This window comes from Bos taurus, chromosome 15 (genome assembly GCF_002263795.3).
Source record: "Bos taurus isolate L1 Dominette 01449 registration number 42190680 breed Hereford chromosome 15, ARS-UCD2.0, whole genome shotgun sequence".
NCBI classification, from domain to species: Eukaryota; Metazoa; Chordata; class Mammalia; order Artiodactyla; family Bovidae; genus Bos; species Bos taurus.
Window position 1 is genome coordinate 82,242,734 of NC_037342.1, and position 20,722 is coordinate 82,263,455.

General features: G+C 41.5%; 1 protein-coding gene across 4 annotated transcripts; it reads left to right on the forward strand.

Annotated features, from left to right (window-relative positions):
- Positions 1–486: 486 nt before the first annotated feature.
- On the forward strand, positions 487–15,983 carry FAM111B (FAM111 trypsin like peptidase B). Of its 4 annotated transcripts, none has more exons than NM_001205654.2 (3): positions 487–676; positions 3,650–3,765; positions 12,316–15,983. In NM_001205654.2, the coding sequence occupies exons 2-3, from the start codon at positions 3,685–3,687 to the stop codon at positions 14,440–14,442; spliced, it is 2,208 nt and encodes a 735-aa protein (NP_001192583.1). In that variant the 5' UTR covers positions 487–676; positions 3,650–3,684; the 3' UTR covers positions 14,443–15,983. The 4 variants fall into 4 exon arrangements, with proteins under 4 accessions (NP_001192583.1, XP_005216653.2, XP_010811254.2 ...); XM_005216596.5 differs by having other exon boundaries at positions 542–676; positions 3,653–3,765; XM_010812952.4 differs by lacking the exon at positions 487–676 and adding an exon at positions 683–3,067.
- The last annotated feature ends 4,739 nt before the right edge of the window (positions 15,984–20,722 follow it).

Consider the following 20,722-nt stretch of genomic DNA (forward strand, 5'->3'; position numbering starts at 1 on the left):
TTGGACCATTTCTGCGCTGGAAGCTGACGAAGCTCACCGCGCCGACGTCCCCACGGGCTGGGTGGGGAGCCTCTCCAGAGCCCAGTCCACAGCCGCCGGCCGCCCGACAGTGGCCGAAGAGCCGTGACGGCCGAGCTCCCTGCGCCGCCGGGCCGCGCTATTGGCCTCGCGGCTCCGGAGGCCAAGCGCTTTGCCCCGCGCTCCGCGCAGCCTTCATGTAACCGGCGCTGCGGGGACGGGTGAGTCCGCCGACTCCGCCCGCTCCGGACAGCAGCGGACGCGGGGGCGGGCTGCATGAAGGGACAGGACGGCTCGAAGCCCGACCCGGAACAAGGACGCGGACTGTGGCGAGAGCGCTGGGTCTCGCGCGAATGGACCGGCTGGAGGCGGTGCCCTCATGACGCGCCGGGCGCGCGTCTCCCGACGCGCGAACCGCCCCGCCAACCGGGTCCGCTTCCACCCTTTCTGGCCGCCGCTCTCAGTGGCTCGGCCAATCGGCTTCTGCAGGGGGATAACTTTCGCGCGGGAAGAGTTTCCTCCGAGCGCCGTCCTCGCAACCTGGATCGCGGATCCCTGTCCCGCCATCACCCTCACCGCCGGGGCAGATTCTCCGCTTCTGTGAGCGGCTCCTCTGATCTTGAGGAGGACGTGGAGTTCTTGGGGCGGCGAGGCGCAGGTTTGTCAAGGGCGCCAGTTAGAAGGATCTCAGCCCAGATCCAAGAAAATTTTGGAGGGAGGGGGCATAAGCAGTTTTCTCTTGTGGTAACCCCCTCCCCAGGTTCAAAGGTCAAGAGTTTTACACCTGGAAGGACACTTCCAGATAGCCTAGGGAGCTATTCCAGTTAACGTTTGTGTGCCTTGGGCGTGGAAAGGTGGTGGTGGTGGTTAAAGTTGATTTAATAGTGGAGATTCCCATAACTGCATCCCAAGCGTAGTGAGGATGGGATTCAGGTATCTTCTTCTTCTTAAAAAAAAAAAAAAATTCAGAGGGGAGAATTCTCAGGACCAATACAACTTTCAGCCGAGCTCCTTAATTTACAAATGAGGAAACTGAGATTTCTAAAAGGAGTATCACCTCGCGAAGGTTTGGTGGATTGTGGAGGTTCTCTCCTGGCCCCGGGTAGTTCTTCCGTTGCTGTTGTGATCAGTTCTCAGCTGAATGCCTCGGAGTGTTCATCTATCCGGACTTCCCTCTGTGCAGGTCTCTCTTTTCTGTGTCTTTTGAACTCCTGCCACCTTGGTCTCTCAGCTGTCTCCTCAAGTCAGGAATGCCAACGGGCCCTGCCTGGCTGCCCCTCATGGCGCCCTGGCCTGGAATCTCTCAAGGCAGTCAGCTGGAGTCATCACAGGATGCCCTTCATTTGTCACTGCCACGAACTGCATGATGTCTAGTTCCTTGCAAATTCTTGTTCCATCTGTTTAGCTTATTGTCTTCTTTTGCTTTCAGACTGAAGGGCAAGTCAGGTCCCTGTCACTTTGGCCAGATATCCAAGATAATAACCATTTTAATGTTCTTGTCTACTAGTTCTATCATCTGAGTCACTTCTGGATATGTTTCTGTTCATTGACTTCTCTCCTCATTGTGGGTATTATTTTTCTGCTTCTTTTTATGCCTCAGAATTGTACTGGATATCAAACTTTGTCAATTTCACATATATGAGCGCTAGAAATGTTTCTATTCCTATCAGCATTTTTGAGCTTTGTTCTAATTGTGTTAGTGGAAAAGTGTTACGCTTCCAAAGCTTGCTTTTAAATTTTGTCAGGTGGGACCAGAGCAGTCTTTGGTCTATGGCTAATACTTTTGTCAATACCTAATATGTTATGAATTATGAAGTTTTCCAGTTTGACTTTTGGGAACACAAATTATTGTCAGCTGAGCATGAGAAACAGAAACTATTCTCAGCTGAGTGTGGGAAACAGAAACTGTTCTCAGTTGAGTGTGAGAAACAGACCGCTAGTCAGCTGAAATTTCAAGGGTGCCCTGCGGGGAGCCGGTGGGAGGCACTCCGCCTGTGGCAAAGGTCATGAGGAAGGAGGCTTGACATACGCAAAGGCGGGGTCAAGCCTCAAGAGTCCCCCTGGAAATCCTTGAGCATCTACCCCCATAACCAGAGCCTGCCTACTTTACTACTTTGTGCCCTCACCTACACCTCTGACTTTACAGGGGGCTGTCCCCCACCACCTCTTTCGGAGAAGCAGTTAACTTAGAGCTCCAGTTAATAAAAACTCCTGGGCGTGACAAGAGTGTTTTAACTTACAAACTCCTCTGAAGGTTCTCTAGCCTACCTGACAGGCTTGTCCAGCCACATGTGATTGCTCACAGCCTCCCAACCGTGAGAGGCACGAGATGCTTTAAACCTTCTAAAAACAGGTTCCTTAGAAAAGTTAGAAAACCATTAGTATAAGTATAGTGGGCTGATTAGAAATTGTATTGGTGAAGGGTTTTTCATTTGTTGAGCCAATGTTTACTGCTAAGTCTCCACATCCCTTGCCCTTACACACATTAATGAATATATAGAAGAATAAGTATTAACCTTTGATATTAATCACGGTAGACCTTAGGCTAAGTAAATTCTTTCCTTAACTAAAACCCACTACACCGTCACCCTATAGGAATGTAACTTTATTTGGGTGGCATCTGTTTTAAGAATAATCACCCCTGGAAAAATAAGCGTCCTGGTTGACTGACTGCTGTCACAAGGAGAGGGTCATAAATTGTCAGCAGGCCCCCTGGCCAGAAGATGATGTAACACCCCTAAGACCTCTGTATACATTTGTACGAAGCACCTGACTTTGATAAAACTCAGGATTGCTGACCCCGCGTGACTTTTGCTTAACATCTCAGTGTATAAAAGTAGACCATGGAAAATAAAGAATTGGGATCAGTTCCTTGAAAGACTGGTCTCCCCATGTCTCTCTCTCTCTCTCTCTCTCACTCTGGCTGAGTCTCCATCTGGAGTGCGGAACCCGCCATGCTTACTAATTATGCCTGGGCTTCTAAGATCCAACCGGGGAGGCCTCAGTGTCTCCTCTCCTTTGGGAGAATGGAAGGACACCTGCGGCCTACGTAAGTGGTGCAAGCTTCTTGTCTTGAAGTTTTATTGGTCTCCCGCGTAAACCAAGCTACTCAGCCTCTTTTCTCCACTGAATTTTCCTACTGAGCTATCCTCATTCTATTACTCTTTACATCTTTAATTAATATCTAATTGAAGCTATTGTATCCTGATCCCCACCGACGCCATCCCCGCTTCGAACTCCCTGGATCAGCCGGGGCTGGACCCCGGCAGTGCCCACTACAGATCTCTAACACTCTGTGTAGCTGTAGCTCTCTAGTACTCTAGCCCTACAAACTCCAGCCTCCTGGGCCCACCAGGACTCTTAGCTTGTCTTCTCCACTTGGGGAAAGTGCCAGGCTCTGCTTGTGTCTCCCTTCCCTGAGATACAGCCTGGAGATGCTCCCCAGGCAGCAAGGTAGATGTCTGTAGGTCCTACCTCCGATTTCTCTCTCTCTCTCTTAGGGGTCAGAGATCACTGTTTTGCCCTGCCTGATAACCAGTGTTTGAAACTTATTATTTCATATATGTTGTGTTTTATTGTTTTAGTCATTAAGGGGTTGGTAAATTCAATCCTGTTTCTCTTTCTTGGCCAGTAGTGGAAGAAAGTCATATTCTCTTGGGACTCATCATGAATTTCATAAAGACTGAAGAGAATACATCATTCAGTGCTACAGGAAATGACCAGAGTACCAGACCTGAAGCATCAAAGGTGTGTGTACTTCTAAACAACTTTGCTGGAATGACACTCTAACTATAGAACTGTCTTAGGATCCTTGAAGGGGATAAGTGTATAAAGAATGGCAATTATAACCCCTTCTCATGTATTATTTAAAATATATTTATGGAGATCATATATATAAGTGTTTGTGTAAAAACAAAATGATAGTATATGAATTAACAAAGCAAAGAATACCTTGTTAAACAGCAAGGTGACAGTATAGACATTCAGTATCATTGGAAATATAGATGGGCAAAAATAATAAGGTAGTTAATATGTACTGAGAAATTACTGAGTACTTGGAATTAGGCTTGTCACTTCCTGTGGATTATCTCCTTTAACATTTAATAAAACTCTTTGCGATAGAAATTATCATCCCTAAATAGAGAAACTGACCCTCACTTTTCTTAAAATTGCAAAAGTAATGGACTTCAGAGCAAGGATTTTAACCCAGGCAATCAGACTTCAGAACGCAATTTTGGACCAACACGCGGTTTTACTCAAAGTATGCAAAATAGTAATACTAAATCAAAATATAAACAAGTGCTTTTAGAGTGCAGAGAAAAGAGTGTTTAATTGAGACTCAAGAAATTAAAGTTATGTCATGTGAGAAATATCTTAAAGAATGGCCACAATTTCACAAGGTAGGTGGATCAAGTATAAGGGAATAGTCTGGGTAAAGTCATGTACACAGGCAAACCTATTTGAAGAATAGTATAGCTAGATTTGATGGTATGTATGTAAGGAGAATTCAAGAACATAGTAGGCAAGTAATACTGGGAATACGATTTAGTACAAGATCACAGTAGACTATATCAGTAAAAACATTTTGTCAGGGGAAAATCATCTAACTTTGAAATAACAAAAATGATTCATTGGATTAAAGGTAAATGAAATTTAAAATTAATTTTCTTTTGCACTAACCACATTTCAAGTGCTCAGAAGCCATATGTGGCTCATGGCTGCCATATTGAACAAAGCAGATATAGAAAATTTCCATCATTGCAGAAAGTTGCAAACTACTACTCTAGGTTAAGGAACTCTGTCCTTCTCAAAGTGTGGTCTGTATTCTAGCAGTATTGATGCCACCTAATAGCTTCTTCCCTATGTCCAAGGTAAGAGAAACCCAGGTAAAACAGTAGGTGCTGTGAGAGGCATCAGAGGGCAGACACACAACCACAGGAAACTAGCCAATCTAATCACGCAGACCACAGCCTTGTTTAACTCAATGAAACTAAGCCATGCTGTGTGGGTCCACCCAAGACGGGTGGGTCATGATGGAGAGGTCTGACAGAATGTGGTCCACTAGAGAAGGGAATGGCAAACCACTTCAGTATTCTTGCCTTGAGAACCCCATGAACAGTATGAAAAGGCAAAATGATAGGATACTGAAAGAGGAACTCCCCAGGCCGGTAGGTGCCCAATATGCTACTGGAGATCAGTGGAGAAATAACTCCAGAAAGAATGAAGGGTTGGAGCCAAAGCAAAAACAATACTCAGTTGTGGATGTGACTGGTGATAGAAGCAAGGTCCGATGCTGTAAAGAGCAATATTGCATAGGAACCTGGAATGTTAGGTCCATGAATCAAGGCAAATTGGAAGTGGTCAAACAGGAAATGGCAAGAGTGAACATCGACATTCTAGGAATCAGCTAACTAATGGACTGGAATGGGTGAATTTAACTCAGATGACCATTATATGTACTACTGTGGGCAGGAATCCCTTAGAAGAAATGGAGTAGCCATCATGGTCAGCAAAAGAGTCCGAAATGCAGTACTTGGATGCAATCTCAGAAATGATCTCTGTTTGTTTCCAAGGCAAACCATTCAATATCATAGTAATCCAAGACTATGCCCCAACCAGTAATGCTGAAGAAGCTGAAGTTGAATGGTGCTATGAAGACCTACAAGACCTTTTAGAACTAACACCCAAAAAAGATGTCCTTTTCATTATAGCAGACTGGAATGCAAAAGTAGGAAGTCAAGAAACACCTGGGGTAACAGGCAAATTTGGGCTTGGAATATGGAGTGAAGCAGGGCAAAGGCTAATAGAGTTTTGCCAAGAGAACGCACTGGTCATAGCAAACACCCTCTTCCAACAACACAAGAGAAGACTCTACACATGGACATCACCAGATGGTCAACACCGAAATCAGATTGATTATATTCTTTGCAGCCAAAGATGGAGAAGCTCTATGCAGTCAGCAAAAACAAGACCGGGGGCTGACTGTGGCTCAGGTCATGAACTCCTTATTGGCAAATTCAGACTTAAATTGAAGAAAGTTAGGGAAAACCACTAGACCATTCAAGTATGACCTAAATCAAATTCCTTATGATTATACAGTGGAAGTGAGAAATCAATTTAAGGGACTAGATCTGATATAGTGCCTGATGAACTATGGACGGAGGTTCATAACCTTGTACAGGAGACAGAGATCAAGACCATCCCCATGGAAAAGAAATGCAAAAAAGCAAAATGGCTGTCTGGGGAGGCCTTACAAATAGCTGTGAAAAGCAAAGGAGAAAAGGAAAGATATAAGCATCTGAATGCAGAGTTCCAAAGAATAGCAAGGAGAGATAAGAAAGCCTTCCTCAGCGATCAATGCAAAGAAATAGAGGGAAACAACAGAATGAGAAAGACTAGAGATCTCTTCAAGAAAATTAGAAATACCAAGGGAACATTTCATGCAAAGATGGGCTCAATAAAGGACAGAAATGATATGGACCTAACAGAAGCAGAAGATATTAAGAAGAGGTGGCAAGAAGACACAGAAGAACTGTACAAAAAAGATCTTCATGACCGAGATAATCATGATGGTATGATCACTCACCTAGAGCCAGACATCCTGGAATGTGAAGTCAAGTGGGCCTTAGAAAGCATCACTCTGAACAAAGCTAGTGGAGGTGATGGAATTCCAGTTGAGCTATTTCAAATCCTGAAAGATGATGCTGTGAAAGTGCTGCACTCAATTTGCCAGCAAATTTGGAAAACTCAGCAGTGGCCACAGGACTGGAAAAAGTCAGTTTTCATTCCAATCCCAAAGAAAGGCAATGCCAAAGAATGCTCAAACTACTGCACAATTGCACTCATCTCACATGCTAGTAAAGTAATGCTCAAAATTCTCCAAGCCAGGCTTCAGCAATACATGAACCATGAACTTCCAGATGTTCAAGCTGGTTTTAGAAAAGGCAGAGGAACCAGAGATGAAATTGCCAACATCTGCTGGATCATGGAAAAAGCAAGAGAGTTCCAGAAGAACATCTACTTCTGTTTTATTGACTATGCCAAAGCCTTTGACTGTGTGGATCACAATAAACTGTGGAGAATTCTGAAAGAGATGTGAATACCAGAACACCTGATCCGCCTCTTGAGAAATTTGTATGCAGGTCAGGAAGCAACAGTTAGAACTGGACATGGAACAACAGACTGGTTCCAAATAGGAAAAGGAGTACGTCAAGGCTGTATATTGTCACCTTGCTTATTTAAATTATATGCAGAGTACATCATAAGAAATGCTGGACTGGAAGAAACACAAGCTGGAATCAAGATTTCCGGGAGAAATATCAATAACCTCAGATATGCAGATGACACCACCCTTATGGCAGAAAGTGAAGAGGAACTCAAAAGCCTCTTGATGAAAGTGAAAGTGGAGAGTGAAAAAGTTGGCTTAAAGCTCAACATTGAGAAAACGAAGATCGTGGCATCCAGTCCCACCACTTCATGGGAAATAGATGGGGAAACAGTGGAAACAGTGTCAGACTTTATTTTTCTGGGCTCCAAAATCACTGCAGATGGTGGTTGCAGTCATGAAGTTAAAAGACGCTTATTCCTTGGAAGGAAAGTTATGACCAAACTAGATAGCATATTGAAAAGCAGAGACATTACTTTGCCAACAAAGGTTTATCTAGTCAAGGCTATGGTTTTTCCTCTGGTCATGCATGGATGTGAGAGTTGGACTGTGAAGAAAGCTGAGTGCCGAAGAATTGATGCTTTTGAACTGTGGTGTTGGAGAAGACTCTGGAGAGTCCCTTGGACTGCAAGGAGATCCAACCAGTCCATTCTGAAGGAGACCTGTCCTGGGTGTTCTCTGGAAGGACTGATGCTAAAGCTGAAACTCCAGTACTTTGGCCACCTCATGTGAAGAGTTGACTCATTGGAAGAGACTCTGATGCTGGGAGGGATTGGGGGCAGAAGAGAACGGGACGACAGAGGATGAGATGGCTGGAAGGCATCACCGACTTGATGGACTTGAGTTTGAGTGAACTTTAAGAGTTGGTGATGGACAGGGAGGCCTGGTGTCCTGCAATTCATGGGGTCTCAAAGAGTCGGACACGACTGAGTGACTGAACTGAACTGAACTGATACGAAAAGCAATCCACAAACTTAGAAAGTGAAAGAAAGTGAGTCGTGTCCTACTCTGTGTGACCCTAAGGGCTGTAGCTTGCCAGGCACTTCTGTCCATGAGATTTCCGAGGCAAGAATACTGGAGTGGGTTGCTATTTCCTTCTCCAGGGGATCTTCCCAATCCAAGAATCCAACCTGGGTCTCCTGCTCTGCAGGCAGATTCTTTACCATCTGAGCCACCTGGGAAGTCCACAAACTCAGAATACATTTTTAATACATATGATGAATAAATAATATGTGTCCAGGATATATAAAGTACTTTCAATAATGAAAAATAATCCAATAGAAAGATGGGTAAAAGACATGAACAGGCAGAAGTTATTAAACTTATTAAACTACCAATAAGATGCCATTTCAGGGGAGGGATAAATTGGGAGATTTGGAGTGACATATGCATACTACTATATATAAAGTTGGGCTTCCCTGGTGGCTCAGACAGTAAAGAATATGCCTGCAGTTCAGGAGACCCGGGTTCAATCCCTGGATTGGGAAGATCCCCTGGCAGAGGGCATGGCAACACACTCCAGTATTCTTGCCTGGAGAATCCCCTTGGACAGAGGGGCTTGGTGGGCTACAGTCCATGGCGTTGCAAAGAGTCAGATTTGACTAAGCGACTAAGCACATATATAAAGTAGATAACTAATAATAGCCTGCTGTATACATGGGGAATTATACTCAGTGCTGTGTAATGGTCTATATGGGAAAAGAATCTTAACAAAAAGAGCGGATATATATGTATGTATACATGATGGAATTCCAGTTGAGCTGTTTCAGATCCTGAAAGATGATGCTGTGAAAGTGCTGCACTCAATATGCCAGCAAATTTGGAAAACTCAGTAGTGGCTACAGGACTGGAAAAGGTCAGTTTTCATTCCAATCCCAAAGAAAGGCAATGCCAAAGAATGCTCAAACTACTGTACAATTGCACTCACCTTACATGCTAGTAAAGTAATACTCAAAATTCTCCAAGCCAGGCTTTAGCAATACGTGATCAGTGAACTTTCAGTTGTTCAAGCTGGTTTTAGAAAAGGCAGAGGAACCAGAGACCAAATTGCCAACATCTGCTGGATCATCGAAAAAGGAAGAGAGTTCCAGAAAAACATCTATTTCTGCTTTATTGACTATCCCAAAGCCTTTGACTGTGTGTATCACAATAAACTGTGGAAAATTCTGAAAGAGATGTGAATACTAGAACACCTGACCTGCCTCTTGAGAAATTTGTACGCAGGTCAGGAAACAACAGTTAGAACTGGACATGGAACAACAGACTGGTTCCAAATAGGAAAAGGAGTACGTCAAGGCTGTATGTTGTCACCCTGCTTATTTAACTTACATGCAGAGTACATCATGAGAAATGCTGGGCTGGAAGAAGCACAAGCTGGAATCAAGATTGCCGGGAGAAATATCAATCACCTCAGATATGCAGATGACACCACCCTTATGGCAGAAAGTGAAGAGGAACTAAAAAGCCTCTTGATGAAGGTGAAAGAGGAGAGTGAAAAAGTTGGCTTAAAACTCAACATTCAGAAAACAAAGATCATGGCATCTGGTCCCATCACTTCATGGGAAATAGATGGGGAAACAGTGGAAACAATGTCAGACTTTATTTTTCTGGGCTCCAAAATCACTGCAGATGGTGACTGCAGCCATGAAATTAAAAGATGCTTACTCCTTGGAAGGACAGTTATGACCAATCTAGATAGCATATTGAAAAGCAGAGACATTACTTTGCCAACAAAGGTCCGTCTAGTCAAGGCTATGGTTTTTCCGGTGGTCATTTATGGATATGAGAGTTGGACTGTGACGAAAGCTGAGCGCCGAAGAATTGATGCTTTTGAACTGTGGTGTTGGAGAAGACTCTGGAGAGTCCCTTGGACTGCAAGGAGATCCAACCAGTCCATTGTGAAGGAGATCAGCCCTGGGATTTCTTTGGAAGGACTGATGCTAAAGCTGAAACTCCAGTACTTTGGCCACCTCATGTGAAGAGTTGACTCATTGGAAAAGACTCTGATGCTGGGAGGGATTGGGGGCAGGAGGAGAAGGGGACGACAGAGGATGAGATGGCTGGATGGCATCACTGACTCGATGGACATGAGTGTGAGTGAACTCTGGGAGTTGGTGATGGACAGGGAGGCCTGGCGTGCTGATTCATGGGGTCGCAAAGAGTCGGACACGACTGAGCCACTGAACTGAACTGAACTGATACATGATTAGCTTTGCTGTACCCCTGAAATTAACACAACATTGCAAGTCAACTATACCCTAGTGAAAATTTTTTTGAAAGATGTCATTTCACATTCACAAGATTGGCAAACTTTAACAGTTGGGCAGTACCATGTTTTAATAAGGATGTGGAGGCAGTGAGAACTCCCATTTCCCACTGGTAGAGGTGTAAAGTGGTACAACCATTTAGTAAATCATTTGACAGTATTTAATAATGGTGAGTATGTGTATTCCAGATGTTGAGCAATTCAGCTCCTAATCTATTCCCAAGAGACACTCTTGCACGTGTGCACCAGGAAACATATTAATAGATATTCACAGCAGAACTGTACTACTGTAGTTGGTAGAAAAAAAAAAAACTAGAAATAACTGAAATGCACATAACCAGTTAATTTCTTCAGTGGATTCTATTTAACTGTGAAAGTGAATTTAAAGCTCCATCAACTGGAAAGAACATCAAAAAAATAGTGAAACAAATCGCAGAAGACATATTCATGTATGTGAGACAGCAAAAGAGACACAGATATATTGATCAGTCTTTCGGACTCTGTGGGAGAGGGTGAGGGTGGGATGGTATGGGAGAATGGCATTGAAACATGTAAATTATCATATGTGGAATGAACCACCAGTCAAGGTTCAATGCATGATCCAGGGTGCTCGGGGCTGGTGCACTGGGATGACCCAGAGAGAAGGGATGGGGAGGGAGGTGGGAGGGGCGTTCAGGATGGGGAACTCATGTACACCCATGGCAGATTCAAGTCAATGTATGGCAAAACCAATACAATATGGTAAAGTAAAATAAGTAAATAAAACTAAAAATAAAAAAAGAAGACACATTCAAAAGATGCATTTATGCAAAAATCAAAAACAGACAAAGCTAAAGACTATGCTACTTATATGTGTGTGTTAGTTGCTCAGTCCTATCCAACTCTGCGACCCCATGAACTGTATCCCACCAGGCTCCTCTGTCCATGGAATTCTCTAGGCAGGAATACTGAAGTGAGTTGCCATTTCCTTCTCCAGGGTATCTTCCCAACCCAGGGATTGAACCCTTGTCTCCTGCATTGCAGGCAGTTCCTTTGCCATCTGAGCCACTATATGTATATGTCCCTAAAGAATCTGTTGCCAGCAGATTATCAAAATACTTTTTCCTAGGCGATTTCCAACTGATTGTATAATATGTTTTAAATATGGATTTGTATATCTGTCCAATCCTGTGATTCATTAATCATGTTAGTATCTTTCCTTAGTGCTGTTGATACCATGTACAGAATAAACTGGACAGTAAATATTTCACAGGAATTTTTTAAAAGGTGGTACTTCAAATGTCCAAGTGATATGTTAAACCAGCTTTGTTAGTAAGTAAATACATATAAATGTAAAAAAAAAAGTCAAGCTATATCTCCCAGTTACCAAACCTTTAAAATGGTAGTACTCAAATCCTTTTGAAGAATTAACCATAATACTGATTTCCTTGGGCAATAAGGAAAGAACGGGGAGGGGGAATTGATGTGACCTTCCGAGAAAGCAGTTTGGCAGTGTACGTGGTGAAGTACATTTATAATCTATTTCCGCTGCTGGGAATCTAGCATAGGAAAATATTTTAAGACTTTAGACAAAATGTTTTGTGTATAGAAAAGTTTGTCATATTTAGAATAGTAAAAAAATTAGAAATAATCTAAATAGCCAGCAATAGAAGAATGGATTAGAAACTATTGTACAGTGAACTATCATATAGCCCTTCAAATTATGTTTTCAAAGGTTGTTTAATGATATGCAAAAGCACTGACAGACTGCTTAGTGAAACATGAACTCATATGCAGCATGGTATATTTTGATTTTATAATTCAAAAGGCATGGGACATTATTATTAAAGGTGATCCTTACTAAATTTTTAATCTTTCCTTTTCTAAGGATACTGTCATAGAGGAGGCATGTTCTGGCACACCTGTTGATCAGTCTCTGTCTGACATACGAGAACGTAACAGCACCATTAAAGTTAAAAGTGAAGTCATTGAGCAGGAAACATCCTCTGAACGACAGAACCCACACGTGAGCACCAGTGAGAAATGTCTTTTCACCTTTAGTTTGAATGAACGCCGCAGGAAGTTAGACCATAGAGTGTTTACAGCATTTGGTGGGCCCAATGAGAATATCTATTCAGTTCTGAGTGCTGATGACCATTTCAGTGAAAGGATGAAGAAACATGTAAATAAGAACATCATTGTTTATGAAGAAGAAACAATAAAAGCGTATATAAATTTAGGAATGCCTCTCAGATGCCTACCTAGTGGTTCCCATTTGAAAATAACATTTGGTCAAAGGAGTAACGAGAAAGATGATCAGGTATTACGCCCATGTAAAAATCCAGACACTGAATGCATTCTTTTTCACGTTGTTGCTATTGGGAAGACCAGAAAGATGATTGTTAAGATTAATGAACTTCATGTACAAGGAACTACACTTTGTGTCTATGCCTTGAAAGGTGAGACTATCAAAGAAGCCCTTTGCAATGATGGCCGATTTCTCTCAAATCTAGACACACTTGAGTGGACACTAAGAGATCACAAAAACATTTATGGAAAACAGTCCATTGTGGATATAGTATCTGGAAAAGTCTTAGAATTGGAAATTCTTAAAAAACTGTCTATCAAGAAATGTACCCATATAAAAATTAAACCAGAAGATGAAAATGCCACTGCAGATATCAGTCTGCAGGCTTTAACACAGTCTAAGAGCAAAGCCCATGAACCAGAGAAAGATGGAGAAACTGAAGATGTAGAACACAACAGAGAAAAAATTCTCCCATGTCAGAGTCTAGGGCTTGATATTAAACATAAGACACGCCGGTCCATTTCCAAAATTAAACGTTATTACAATAATAATCTCTACAAAAGACTTCGGAGAAAAATCACACGAGTTAGGCGAAGGCCCTCTCTAGGTAGGCTATATGCTATTCTGGCAATCCAAAGGGAGACAACTAATCTCTGGGTAAAGAATTTACAAATATTGAATAAAGTTATGATGCATCAGTATCCAAATTTTAATAAAGAAGCACTTCGGATACAAAAGTATTTTCAGGAAGAACGGGAGAGAATGAAACTGACAACGTCTAAACAATTCAGCATGTATAAACATTACTTTGGAAAAGTGACTGAAAATTCTGTTTCAGTTGCAATCTGTGAACGTCTTGTTCATCTTAGTAAGTCAGTTGGATTCATGAAATGGGACAATAATGGAAACACAGGCAATGCTACTTGCTTTGTTTTCAACGATGGTTTTATTTTCACCTGTAGACATGTTTTACACCTCATCGTGGGAGAAGGTACAGATCGAAAGTCATGGCCAGATATAATAAGCACATGTGTAAAGGTTACTTTTACTTATAAAGAGTTCTGCCCTAACGATGTTGATTGGCTTTCCTTTGAGCCATGGTTTATGGTGTCTGGTGAAACTCTAGATTATGCCATTTTAAAACTGAGTGAAAATGGAAATGGATTTCCTCCAGGTCTGTCAAAACTGATTTTTCGTCAACCATCTGATGGTTTACTTTATTTAATTGGTCACCCAGAAGGCCAGATCAAGAAAATAGATGGTTGTTCTGTGATTTCTCTAGAGCAACGGTTAGAGAGGTACAAAGAACATTATTCAGATGGGGTAGTACCAGGATCCTGTTCAGACATTTATAATGCTTTCCCTATGTTTACCCAGAGAAGTTTCTTGTCAGAGGTGTGGAGCACTAACACACTTAGTTATGATACTTATTTTTCTAGTGGGTCTTCTGGCTCCCCAGTGTTTAATGCATCTGGCAAGTTGGTTGCTATGCACAGCTTTGGGCATTTTTATAGCCATGTAAATAAGGCTTATGCCCTTATTGAATTTGGCTATTCTATGGAATCTATTCTTTGTGATATTAAACAGAAAGATGAGAACTTGTACAAATTATTACAAGAAGAGAAAAATGAGAGCCACAATGAAGAGAAAGATAACAAACAAGAACTGTCACTTCAAGAAAGTCAGATTGAATCCATGCAATATTAGGAAAAGGATGCTGCTTTCAAAAACACATGCCAATGATTTAAAGTATTGGGATGGCCACAAGTTGGTTTTTTTTTTTTTTTTTTCTGTATGATGGCTCTAGTAGTTCTTAGTTTTCTTACCCTTCATTTGAAACAATTTCATTATATTGTATTCATATTGTGACAGCTGTTGTATCAGCAGGCATTTTAAAAAAACATCAAAATTAGTGAATTTTTGTGTAGCCATTTTAATATTGAAGATAGAAGAAAACATTGTTGGCATATTATGCTTTATTATTTCAAGTAAGGTTAAAAATATTGAAATTAAAAGATTTGTGCAGTGTATGGAGTGGTTTGCTAATTTGTGTGCTGGAGATTTCTCACTGGACAATGCTCCATGATCTAATAGACAAATTGATGTTAATAGTGATCCAATCTAGACATTAACTGAGAGCAATCAATGTTATATCACGCAGGAGATAGCTGACATACTCAAAATATCCGAATCAAGCATTGAAAATCATTTGCACCAGCTTGGTTATGTTCATCACTTTGATGTTTGGGTTCCACATAAGTTAAGCGAGAAAAACCTTGACTGCATTTCCATATGGAATTCTCTACTGACACCTAACAAAAACTCCATTAAAACAAATTGTAATGGGTGGTGAAAAGTGGATACTGTACAATAGTATGGAATGGAAGAGATCGTGGAGCAAGTGAAATGAACTGCCACCAACCCCACCAAAGGCCAGTCTCTGTCCTAAGAAGTAATGTGTGTGTATGGTGGGACTGGAAGGGTGTCCTCTATTATGAGCTTCTTCTGGAAAACCAAATGATTAATTCCAATAAGTACTGCTCTGAATTAGGCCACCTGAAGGCAGCACTTGCACGAAGTATCTGGAATTAGTCAACAGACAGTGCATCCTCTTACATCAGGATGACACAGACTGCATGTTTCTTTGATAAACAGGCAAAAATTGTTACAGTCTAGCTGAGAAGTTCTGATTCATCCACCATCTTCATCAGACACTGCAACTTCAGATGTTCATTTGTTTTGGTCTTTACAGAGTTCTCTTAATGGAAAAAATTCAATTCCCTGGAAAACTATAAAAGACATCTGGAACAGTTCTTTGATCAAAAAGATGAAAATATTATAAAGTTGTCTGAAAAATGGCAAAAGGCAGTAAATACATTATTCAGTAAAGTTCTTGGTGAAAATGAAAAAAAAAAAAACTTTTTGGCCAACTCAACATTTGGGGCTGTTTCTTTAAAGTATAATGAATATAATTTCTCAATTAGAAAAAAACTTTAAGAGAATCATGTGGATGTACAAAACACATATTAGAGCTCAAATGAGCATTGATTTTCTTTTCTCTCATTGGCTTTTTTTCTTTTCAGCAATCTAAAGCATCACTTTAAATACTTCAGTTCGGTGGTGCAGTACTTACTGGATGTGAGGTACACCACAGGATGTATTGTACAACACAGGAAATAGAGCCAATATTTTATGACTGTAAATGGAGTGTAACCTTTAAAATTGTATAAAATTTTTTAAAACTATAATCAGACTGTGAAATGTTGTCTTTGTTCTACTTGACCAGATGCATAGCCTAAATTCTAATACTGTGTAAGGAAAGGAAAATGGATATTGGGTAAACTAGCAGCCTTATTTATTTTGGGGGGCTCCAAAATCACTGAAGATGGTGACTGCAGCCATGAAATTAAGACGCTTGCTCCTTGGAAGAAAAGTCATGACCAACCTAGATAGCATATTCAAAAGTAGAGACATTACTTTGCCAGCAAAGGTCTGTCTAGTAAAAGCTATGGTTTTTCCAGTAGTCATGTCTGGATGTGAGAGTTGGACTATAAAGGAAGCTGAGCACTGAAGAATTGATGTTTTTGAACTGTGGTGTTGGAGAAGACTCTTGAAAGTCCCTTGGACTGCAAGGAGATCCAAACAGTCTATCCTAAAGGGTATCAGTCCTGAATATTCATTGGAAGAACTGATGCTGAAGCTGAAACTCCAAAACTTTGGCCACATGATGCGAAGAATGACTCATTGGAAAAGACCCTGACGCTGGGAAAGATCGAAGGCGGGAGAAGGGGATGACAGAGGATGAGATAGTTGGATGGCATGACTGACTCAATGGACATGAGTTTGAGTAAACTCTGGGAGTTGGTGATGGACAGGGAAGCCTGGTGTGCTGCAGTCCATGGGGTCACAAGGAGTCGGACATGACTGAGTGACTGAACTGAACTGAGCAACCTTAATCACAGTCCTACCCATTCAGCCCCCTTAGTACCTTATATACACTTCCTTCCATGACATGAAGCACACCTACTCACTCTCCAAGATAGTCCAGCATTGCTGGGTAACGTGTTTCTCTTCATCACACCTGAATGCCACTCCTCATGGCCCAGAGACATATCAGCCCATTCCTCCTCATGCTACTCACACACCTGATATACCAGAGTGGAGTATGGCCAGAATCCAGGAACTTAAATTTTTATTCAGAAAAGAGGATAATGGAAAATTTGGCAGTTACAACCCGATAACAATGATCAAATTATGTTTTGTAGGAATTGCCAGGATGCTCTGCTCCAGTAGGGAATTTGAGTTATGACTGCTGCTACTGCTGCTAAGGCGCTTCAGTCATGTCCGACTCTGTGTGACCCCATAGATGGCAGCCCGCCAGGCTCCCCCGTCCCTGGGATTCTCCAGGCAAGAACACTGGAGTGGGTTGCCATTTCCTTCTCCAATGCATGAAAGTGAAAAGTGAAAGTCAAGTCGCTCAGTTGTGTCTGACTCTTCGCGACCTAGTTCATGTTATAACTCTTGGTTACTGCTCATTGGAGTTGGAACAGCCTTGTCCATTGTCACTCAAAACCCCAGTTTTTTTTGTTTCAGGGTGTTCTTTCCTGTCTGTTTTCTCCTGTGGCATTTCCTTCTCTTTGCAATGTGTAGTTTTATTAAGTTAGGGTTTATATACAGTAAAATACATCTTTTTTCTGTACAGGTCTGTGAATTCTGACAAATGCATTGCTCAAGTGACTACTACCCAATTAAAATGCTAAGCAGCATCTTTACTATAGATACACTGCTATCAGCATGCTTATAAGATTATAGTGATCATTTCAGTCAGTGTATACCTCCCCCTGACTTCTCTTTAATTTGTTAATTTTTGTTTGTTTCACATCTGGATCGTTTGAATCAGAATCCAGTTTCCACATTGTATTTGGTCATATAAGTCTCTTAAGTTGCTTTTAATGTGTAAATTCCCGCTTCCTATCTCTCTTTTTCAGACATTTATTTATTGGAGAAACTGGGTCATACGTGTCCTGTAGAATATTCTACATTCTGGACTCCACTCTTTCATCTCTATCATGTCACTGAATGTGTAGCTGTACTCCCTCTATTTCCTGTAAACTGGTAGTTAGATCTAGAGGGTTGATTATATTCAGTTTGGACTTTTTTCTACTTCCTAAGTGGTGTCAAGGGATATTGGGTCTTCCTGTTATATTTACAATGGGCCAGTATCTGATCTTCATTTTCATTAGCATCATGAAATTTAGTATAAATCCTACTGGCTTCCTGTAACTGAATGTTGAATACAGAATCTCTGGAAAGTATACCACTTCAAAGTACTAAGCCAACATCATTTCCCATCTTTTTGAATTAAGCTTTAAAATGCTCTCCCACAAATATCCCCTATTTTTTTGATGATGGAGTTTAATTCTAAAAATTCTTTCTGCATAAAACTTTTTTCTCACATATTCTGCAAATTACCTTCAGATCATAGTAACTTTAAATCTGGTGTGGCAGTTAACGTTGATTGTCAACTTGACTGGGCCACAAGGTGACTGGATATTTAGTTAAGTGTTATTCTAGGTTTTTCTGGGAGAGTGATTTTGCATAAGATTAAGATTAAAGCAGATAGCCCTTCTTAATATGGGTGGGCCTCGTCCAATCAGTTGAAGACCTGAATACAACAAAAAGACTGACCCTCACCCGATTTAGGAGAGAATTCTTCCTGTATGACTGTCTTTGAACTGGGACACTGGATTTTTCCTGCCTTTGGACTTGAAACATTGTTTTTTCCTGGGTCTCAAGACTGCCTTGTTCTCAGAACTTCAGATGCTGACTGGAGCACACCATGGGATATCCCAGGTCTCTGGTTTGCAGGTTCACCCTACAGATGTTGGGGCTTTCCAGCCTCCACAAACATGTGAGCCAATAACATAATAAATGCATACATGCATTTGTACATAATCTCATAAGCCAATTACCTGTAATAAATGTACAAATCCTATTGGTTCTGCTTTACTGGGGAACCCTAATACGCTAACAGGACCACTGCAGTGAAGCACAGGGCATGAGAGAAATCTGTTAGCTTTCTCCTACCAGAAGACAAAGCAGAGCAGCAGAGAGAATGTCATTCAAGATTCTATTCAGTTCAATTGCTCAGTCGTTTCTGTCTCTTTGCAACCCCATGGACTGCAGCACACCAGGCCTCCCTGTCCATCACCAACTCCTGGAGTTTATCCAAACTCATGTCCATTGAGTCAGTGATGTCATCCAATCGTCTCATCCTCTGCCGTCCCCTTCCTCTCCTGCCTTCAATCTTTCCCAGCATCAGGGTCTTTTCAAATGAGTCAGTTCTTCACATCAGGTGCCCAAAGTATTGGAGTTTCAGCTTCAGCATCAGTCCTTCCAATGAATATTTAGGACTGATTTCCTTTAGGATGGACTGGTTGGATCTCCTTGCAGCCCAAGGGACTGTCAAGAGTCTTCTCCAACACCACAGTTCAAATGCATCAATTAATTCTTCTGTGCTCAGCTTCCTTTATGGCCCAACTCTCACATCCAGACATGACTACTGGAAAAACCACAGCTTTGACTAGACGGATTTTTGTTGGCAAAGTAATGTCTCTGCTTTTTAATATGCCAACTAGGTTGGTCATGACTTTTCTTCCAAGGAGTAAGCATCTTTTAATTTCATGGCCGCAGTTGCCTACCACAGCGATTTTGGAGCCCCCCAAAATAAAGTCTGTCACTGTTTCCATTGCTTCCCCATCTATTTGCCATGAAGTGATGGGACCAGATGCCATGATCTTCGTTTTCTCAATGTTGAGCTTTAAGCCAACTTTTTCACTCTCCTCTTTCACCTTCATCAAGAGGCTCTTTAGTTCTTCTTTACTTTCTGCCATAATGGGTGGTGTCATCTGCATATCTGAGATTATTGATATTTGTCCCAGCAATCTTGATTCCAGCTTGTGCTTCATCCCACCCAGCATTTCTCATGATGTACTCTGCATATGTGTTAAATAAGCATGCTGACAATATACAGCCTTGATGTACTCCTTTCCCAGTTTTGAACCAGTGTGTTGTTCCATGTCCAGTTCTAACTGTTGCTTCGTGACCTGTACACACACTTCACATGAGACAGGTCAGGTGGTCTGGTATTCCCATCTCTTAAGAATTTTCCACAGTTTCTTGTGATCCACACAGTCAAAGGCTTTGGCATAGTCAATAAAACAAAAGTAGATGGTTTTCTGGAACTCTCTTACTTTTTCAATGATCCAATGGATGTTGGCAATTTGTTCTCTGGTTCCTCTGCCTTTTCTAAACCCCGGTTGAACATCTGGAAGTTTTCGGTTCACATACTGTTGAAGCCTTGCTTGAAGAATTTTGAGCATTACTTTGCTACCGTGTGAGATTAAGGCAATTGTGTGGTAGTTTGAACATTCTTTGGCATTACCTTTCTTTGGGATTAGAATGAAAACTGACCTTTTCCAACCTATGGCCACTGCTGAGTTTTCCAAATTTGCTGGCCTATTGAGTGCAGCACCACATCATCTTTTAGGATTTGAAAGAGCTCAACTGGAATTCCATCACCTCCACTAGCTTTGTTCATAGTGATGCTTCCTAAGGCCCACTTGACTTCACATTCCAGAATGTCTGGCTATGGATGAGTGATCACATCATGATTATCTGAGTCATGAAGATCTTTTGTGTATAGTTCTTCTGTGTATTCTTGCCACCTCTTCTTAATATTGTCTGCTTCTGTTAGGTCCATACCATTTCTGTCCTTAATTGTGCCCATCTTTGCATGAAAAGTTCCCTTAGTATCTCTAATTTTCTTGAAGAGATCACTAGTCTTTCCCATTCTATTGTTTTTCTCTATTTCTTTGCACTGATCACTGAGGAAGGCTTTCTTTTCTCTCCTTTCTATTCTTTGGAACTCTGCATTCAAATAGGTATATCTTTCCTTTTCTCCTTTGCCTTTCTCATCTGTTCTTTT